Raw genomic sequence first — 7,561 nt, forward strand, 5'->3', positions numbered from 1 at the left:
CGTTATTTTTCTGCTATGAATCACGTGACATACGGCGTCGTTTCCTCTTGGCTTCTCGCTCGAAGACGTTTGAAAATGGCGACAGAAGTCGTGTCTTCGTCAAAGGTGGCTACGCTGGTATGCTCTTCCTAATTTTCTTATTCAGGATTATCATCAGAAATTTGTCTCACGTTGTAGATTATTTTATTATTTATCTCGAAAATATGCCTTGTTGACGCGGTTTCAATTCACGACTCCCACATGTTGTGACGCATCGCGCATGAAGGATAAGTATTTCAATTAGGTTTTCTATCAAACATAGCATAATATTTGAGACGTTTCCCAACGCACTGTCTAATACCAGTGGATCTGGCGAATGCTATAAAAATAGAAGTCAAAAGAATAGAATAGAAACCAAAAGAATTGAAATCTTTTAAATAAAAAAATATTTTTGGTGGGGTTATCTAAAACGAAGGAAGATATATAAGTCGACAAACCAATTCAATTGTAAATTGTAGTCGGAAGCTACAAATGGCGAGGCGGGTGTCGAAGGAAAGCGGGAAAGAAGAAGAAAACGAGCTTTTGACGTTGGTCCCAGTGAGTTTGGTAAAGAATTTGTAATTGACTTTCAATAATACTTTGTTTAACAACGGTTTAGATTTGAAATCATCTTTTATGAGACGTTTTGCATGATTGCTTTCAAAACCATCGCAATATTCATACAATTCAATATGCTGTAAATGTATTATGGCATTTTAAAAATGATGAAAAACCCTCTGAATTTGTGTTTTGATTGTTTTGTAATAATCATCAACTTTTTTCTTTGTATTTTTCAGTCAAAGGCGGTAGAGGCTATGCTTGTGAAGCAGAAATATTTTTTTCGCATGCCATGACAAAAATAACTTGAGCTTTTAAATTTCTAATATTTTTTGGAATTGTTTTTTAGTAAATAATGAATGTCGTGATGTAAGTCAGTGATGTACCTAAATGTGTGAGAACATTAACCAAATTTCCCTTTTTTTTGTCTTTTTGTTCTTTTGTCTAAACCAGGTCTTGCACCTGACAGGCAAAAATTTCTCAAGAAGAGCAATTGGTATTCTTACATCATAACTACTTGTAGTTTATTTGCCGACTGGAGCACAGTGATCGGCAGCTGGTAAAATGATGAAACAGTTCTTGAAATTATGTCAACATGTTGCTGTGAAAAAAAGATTTACTTACTTGAAAAACGAACTGATAACATTGTATTAAGCAATACAAGCTGTCCAAAATGAGTTGTGAGGAAGGCAATTCGGGTTACCAATGCTTGCGACAACCAGTACAAGAAGAAAGGGAAACATACTTTATTAAATATTTTTGCAGCCAATAATTATCTGTAGCTATAACACCACCATAGTTTTTCTGCACCAGTAAAACTATTTCGGAACCAGATAAGATTATGGAAAGATTACATTTGCGGTAATATGGCAGTAACCCAGTTTTCGTTTCTGCACTTTTGGACAGCATGTACTATGGAACATTGATAATTGGTTAAACTGACGTCATCCACAAATGATATGTTGAAGTTTTAATTTATTCCTGCAGGAAATGGTGTTGCATCCAATGATCCACCAGAAGATGATGGTACTAAAGGTGAACTGACAGTTGGTCCGGGGGTTGGTGGCATACAACCAAGATGGTCAGAATGTAAACGAGCTTTACCTGGTTTAACTCTGGATCAAGAAGAACGTCTGAAAAAAGCAAAGCGATTTGCAATGGAGCAATCTGTGCAACAGGTTTTAAAATATGTGGAACAAAATAAGTTGGTTATGCATTTTTATGCACAACATGTTTTAATTTTTTTGTAGGTATTGTTGAAGCAACAGCTTCTACAGCAGCAACAAATGGGCTCTGTAAGCTCAGTCACACAACGACAACGAGCGTTAGCCCTAATGTGCAGGTTAATGACCAAGTAAACTATCAGTTTTGTAATATTTTTTTGAAATATTCAATTTTCTTTTGTTTTTGTCCATGTAGAACTGTGGATTTTAAAAATTGAATGTTGTTTTTTCAGGATATATGTTGGTAGCATCAATTTCGAACTTCGAGAAGAACACATCAAACAGGCATTTTCGTCATTTGGCCCTATTAAAAAGATAGATCTATCGTGGGATCCATTGACAATGAAACACAAGGTTGGTACATGAAAGATGGCAAATTTTTTTCAAAATTGTGTAGGTAACATTTAACCTTCTATAAAAATACATGAAAATAGTTGTCACTATCTGTTATTGGTTGGTTACTCAAGTTACTGAAATGTTTTAGTTTTAGTTACTGAAATGACTGAAGTATTTTTGTTGGTTACTGGCTTGACTAAAATATTTTAATTTGCGACTTAAGCAAGTAAAGTACTTTATTCAGGGGTCTAAAGGTGGGGAGGGTGTCACATCCCCCAGCTATATGAGACCCTGGGAAGTGTGTAGTTTGACATTTGTTTTAGCTAAATTGGTATGTATAGTAATATTTCATTATGAAACTTGCACCCCTTCTAGCCAAGGCACCCTACCCTAACTGCACCCCTCTTAGCCAAAGATAGAGACCTGCCCCTTCCCTCCCCCTAGCATCCCTCTGCCTTCCCATCTGACTTAACAACCAAATCCTTCACTGGAGTGCATCCTGACAAATTTCCCATAGCCTTGTCCTTTTGTTGATCTGCTTATATTTGTTTTTTACTGGAATTTGATGAATGTTGGCACTGGAACAGATGAATAGTGTTCTGTTGGGTGGGCGAAATATTAAGGTAGCAAAACATAATATTTCTCAATTTGATTTTTTCGTAAAATGTTAAAAAGCATGATATGATTTTGAACGTTGTAAAGGTGGGACGACCCAGTAATGTTCCTCAAGCTCAACCGTTAATCGAACAGTTTGAGAGGGAAGCTCAGCAATATGCTAGAATTTATGTAGCTTCGATACATCCAGATCTTGGTGAAGATGATATTAAGAGGTCAGTTTTTGAAATCTCACGCCCATGTTCTAAAAGCGCACCCGCATGCTCAACGAGTGGGACTTCAAAACGGGCTCGCTTTCTCTACACCGATTGTTTATTTGAGATATTTTAGAAAAAATCTTTCCATCGATGAAGATATTTGACTTTACCATTGGTTAGAGAGAGCGAGATTTTTATGACGTTTTACCATTGGTTAGAGAGAGCGAGATTTTTACAACGCTTTACCATTGGTTAGAGAGAGGGAGATTTTTATGACGTTATTAAGGAGTACGAGTTAGCTTTTTGTATACATGAATGCCTGTAAACTTATTTGTCGTTATTTAAAATGTCGTATCTTCTTTCTAGCGTGTTTGAAGCATTCGGTAAAGTGAAGAGTTGTACTTTAACACCGGACACCATAACGGGAAAGCACAAAGGATTCGGTTTCATAGAATATGAAACGCAACAATCGGCGAACGATGCCATTGCATCAATGAATTTGTTTGATCTTGGCGGTCAGTTTCTTCGAGTTGGTCGCGCCATAACACCTCCGTCACATTCATCGGTTGCACCAAATACTCTCCCAGCCGCTGCTGCAATGGCTGCCGCCGCAGTTTCGGCGAAGATACAATCCCAAGATCCTACGGTTGCAAATTTACCTACATTATCAGCGAATAGTGTTATGACCAGTGTTGTCTCCGCTGGCGGTCTCGTTGCTCTACCTACGGCTGTTGTTTCCAGTCTTGCCGGAGTCATACCAACTGCTTCGACTGCTGTCATGGCTGCCCCTGCTCAAGGACTACTCACAAGTAAGATCTGTGTGAAATGGTTCTTTGTAGCTATGTTGAGCTATATGTAAAGGATAGTGTCGTTTATTCTTTGTTTTTCTAATTTTCTTTCAAAAGGTGTCACTCCGATTTCTGCCATGGCCACAGTATATAACACAGCTCCACTCGTTCAAACATCAACTCCCACTGTTCATGATCAAACCGTCACTCCAGTTGCAGCAGTTGTTCAGTCTCAGCTCGCCGTTCAAGCGCAGGCTTTACCTACAATTGCAGTTCCTGTTGCTGCTCCGGCGGTCGTTGCTGCGGCTACTCCTGTTCAACCGATACTTGAAGTAACTAAAATTGACGAGGACACTCAAAAGAAAATGACAGAGTACAACAACTTAAGTCACGAAGAGCACATGTCAATATCAGGAAGTAACGCTCGATACATGGTCATGCAGAAACTCTCTCGCAAGTCCGAGGTATTCTATCTTAATACTCAGGGCTCAAAATAAGTGGCAAAAATGTCTCCGGTCAACTTCATTTTAGCTCGGCCATACCCCGTTTTTTGACCACTCATTAATGCCTATAAATCTCATCGTACTAAAATGTAGACCGTCCTGTTAGTGAAGTCCTAAGAAGGACTGTTAGTGTTGGTGTTGACTGACGTTTCGACAACCTGACGGTAATTCTCGTCAGAGTAACTTGTACCTGTAGTCCTCGCTTGACTATGAAGATGACTACTAAGGTTGTCGAAACGTCAGTCAACATTACCACCAACAGTCTTTGTCAAGACTTCACTAACCTGGACGATCTACATCTACCAGCAACCTTCACTAACCTGGACGATCTACATCTACCAACAACCATTCAATCCAACAACCATTCAATTCATGCATAAATTGCTTTAAAAAAGAACGCAAAAAGACAATTTTTTGAGACAACGAATTCTCGTGTTTGACATTTTAAGCTTTCAAGATGTCACCATGCGTCGCACGACTGTTTTACTTTTGGGAAAGACAAAAAAATGCGGTCGGTCAAAATGACCGTCAGGGGAAAAAATTGGCCGATGAACAAGCTCTTTTTGGCCGCTCATTCTTCGTTGACCAGTCGTTATTTTGTGAGCCTTGTTACTTAATACTTTTTCAATTACAAGAAGCAAAGAACTGTGTTCAACGATCTAATTTGTATTATGAAAGAATGTTATATGCAGTGCGATGTTTGAAATTGAATGAAGATATGATCTTCGCACTTTGGCTGGACAATTTAAGCAATTGTCTCATGAACCTGAAAAATTCAGGTGACTCAACGGGATTTGATCATATCTTCATTTAACTTCAAAACACCGCACTGCATATAACATTCTTTCATATGACATTCCTTTCACGAGAACATGAGCCCAACAAAATTGACCTGCTCTCCACTGTGTGACTTCATAGCTCAGTTGGTTAGAGCACTGCACCTGCACCGCAGAGGTCATGGGTTCGAATCCCGTTGAGTCACCTGAATTTTTCAGGTTCATGAGACAATTGCTTAAATTGTCCAGCAAAAGGGCGCATATCTTCATTTAACTAATTTGTATTATTATTCACTATGTGAGCGTTCTCGGCTGTGATTGGTCAACTACCTACAGATAATTCTCGATATCTGTAGTAGGTTGTGACGTCATAACCTACAGATATATGTTTCTACAGATATGGCCGCCATTAAAAGCCGGTTTTGAAAACAAATCAAACAACAGCGATGTTTGCCACAGTTTCTAAAAAGGATGTGAAAGCTTTTAAGGAAAAGACTGCGGAAAACACTAAAAAAAGCGACGAAGCTGGCTTTGAACACATTTACAACATATTTAAACGAGACGAACTTTAATAAACCGTCTGACAAAAACAAATTAGTGAAGGTTTGAAAAATGTTTTATATTGATATGTTTGATAATACTTCAGTGAATAATAAAACAATTATTGAATTCGTTTTTCGCATGATATCAAGAATTATTCAGACCTCAGTCAATGTTATCCTCCTTAGCTTCGCTTCGCCAATAATTGCTTATTATTTGACGTGAGAAATGTTACTCGCGCCTCCGCGCCATTTACCTGTTTTTGTCTATCTTTACATGAAGTTAACTCGGGGTTTCAAATGTTTATAGTCTACCGTCATGGTGTTACGTAACATGGTGGACATAGAAGATGTCGATGAAGAATTGCAGAGTGAAGTTACGGATGAATGTAGTAAATTTGGTAACGTGAACCGTGTGGTTATTTATCAAGAGAAACAGGGTGAAGAAGACGATGCTCCTGTCATAGTGAAAATATTCGTGAAGTTCACATCTGTAGCAGGTAGGTTTTACGTATGTGTTGATGAGATGATCAATTCTCTGAAATGTGTGTTTTTATGAGGTTAATGTGTCTATGTCTGTTTAAACTGGGATTATTGGACGTAAGTATTTTTCATTATTTTGCCATATCAATGTTCACCAAGTGTGGCAATGGTCAAAAAAGCCTTAGGAAACGTCAATTTTTGGTCTCACGCTTGAGAATAATGGTGAAAAACTATAACAGTAAATATTTTCAGATAAAGTCACCCTAAGACACAATAAATATCCTATACATTATATGGTGTTAATTATTGGGTATACGACTTTGCGTCAACCAAGATGCATTGCGCGCTTTTGTTTGTATTTACATCTTTAGTCTTTGAGCTTGCGGAATACCGAATTCTATGTCGTCACTACATCGTCTAATTTATCTGAAAATTTAGCAAAAAAAATTGATTAAAAATTTTATTTTACATTAATCATCATCGTTTGTCCAAGTTGCATGGATTATTACAATAGCAAAATTCGCCATTTTCTCGACCCAAAAAACGGCCGTCACGTTGTGATTAACGCGCAGTGCATCTTGGTTGATACACATTCTTTGAAAAAGACTAAGACTATATAACGCAATTTCATGAAAATGTCATCTTTGTTGTAGAAGTTGAACAGGCAGTAGCAAATTTGAATGGGAGATGGTTCGGTGGAAAGACCATCAAAGCTGCAATTTACGACGACGAAAAATTTGAAGCGGACGATTTGACTGCGTAATGTAGTTTGTATATAGTATTAGCATTAAGTGGTCGACGCAATCAACTGATCAGTTTCGATTACTCCGCACTTGCATGTAAGATATTTTCCTTGGTAAAAACGAAAGGATAACCAGAGATATTTATGAGCTGTGTGGTGAGATTATATTGAAGGACATCGATTAAAACGAGGCTGTTTATTATTTGTTTCATGAACAGTTGAAAACGATTATGTATTTAAAGCTGTTGCTTGCTTTATGTATTTTGGACATGTCTCCTCAAGCGTTCTTTAGTTTGATTATTCTATTGTCTGAGTGACGTCTTTTATAGTCGGGACTTTCTTCAACCCTTATAAACATTTTTCATTCTGATTGTTCTTTTAGTCCAATCAAAGTCCTTTACTCATAACACTTTTAACTCCCTTATAGTCTGTACATTAAGTTTGATTATTAATAATGACGATGAAAATATATGAACCTGTGTACTATCCTTCATTCTTTCCACGGTTTGACAATTTGCATGTCTTGCGTCTCTGGCTTGCCATATCAAGTAACACGTGAGCATTTTTGACCAATTAAGTTTGGTAACGGTTTTAATAACAACCAAAGTAGCATGTGACCATTTTTGACCAATTACATTTGATGATTGGTTATCTAACTTTGTTGTTCCTTCCGCGCTATGTTGAAGAGTTTTTCGAAGTAGTTTATCGTATTGTGTGAAATATTGTATTATTTGTAGAATTATCGAGATATAAGGCGTTACAGTGAGTTCATCATGTCTAATG

The 7,561-nt window shown here is 37.5% G+C and overlaps 1 protein-coding gene and 1 non-coding gene across 2 annotated transcripts; both read left to right on the top strand.

Moving 5' to 3' along the window:
* The first annotated feature begins 26 nt into the window (after positions 1–26).
* Positions 27–7,249, top strand: LOC124444905 (poly(U)-binding-splicing factor PUF60-like). Its single transcript, XM_046995588.1, is given in 10 exon segments — positions 27–117; positions 498–585; positions 1,564–1,754; positions 1,827–1,918; positions 2,033–2,192; positions 2,811–2,965; positions 3,314–3,756; positions 3,853–4,199; positions 5,864–6,053; positions 6,690–7,249. Coding segments are annotated over 10 exon segments (1,818 nt in total). The 5' UTR covers positions 27–75; the 3' UTR covers positions 6,800–7,249.
* Trnaa-ugc lies at positions 5,146–5,220 on the top strand. Its single transcript has one exon. It is a non-coding gene; the product is annotated as a tRNA-Ala (tRNA).
* Positions 7,250–7,561: the final 312 nt, after the last annotated feature.

Source organism: Xenia sp. Carnegie-2017, unplaced genomic scaffold (genome assembly GCF_021976095.1).
Source record: "Xenia sp. Carnegie-2017 unplaced genomic scaffold, XeniaSp_v1 HiC_scaffold_21, whole genome shotgun sequence".
Taxonomy (NCBI): domain Eukaryota; kingdom Metazoa; phylum Cnidaria; class Anthozoa; order Malacalcyonacea; family Xeniidae; genus Xenia; species Xenia sp. Carnegie-2017.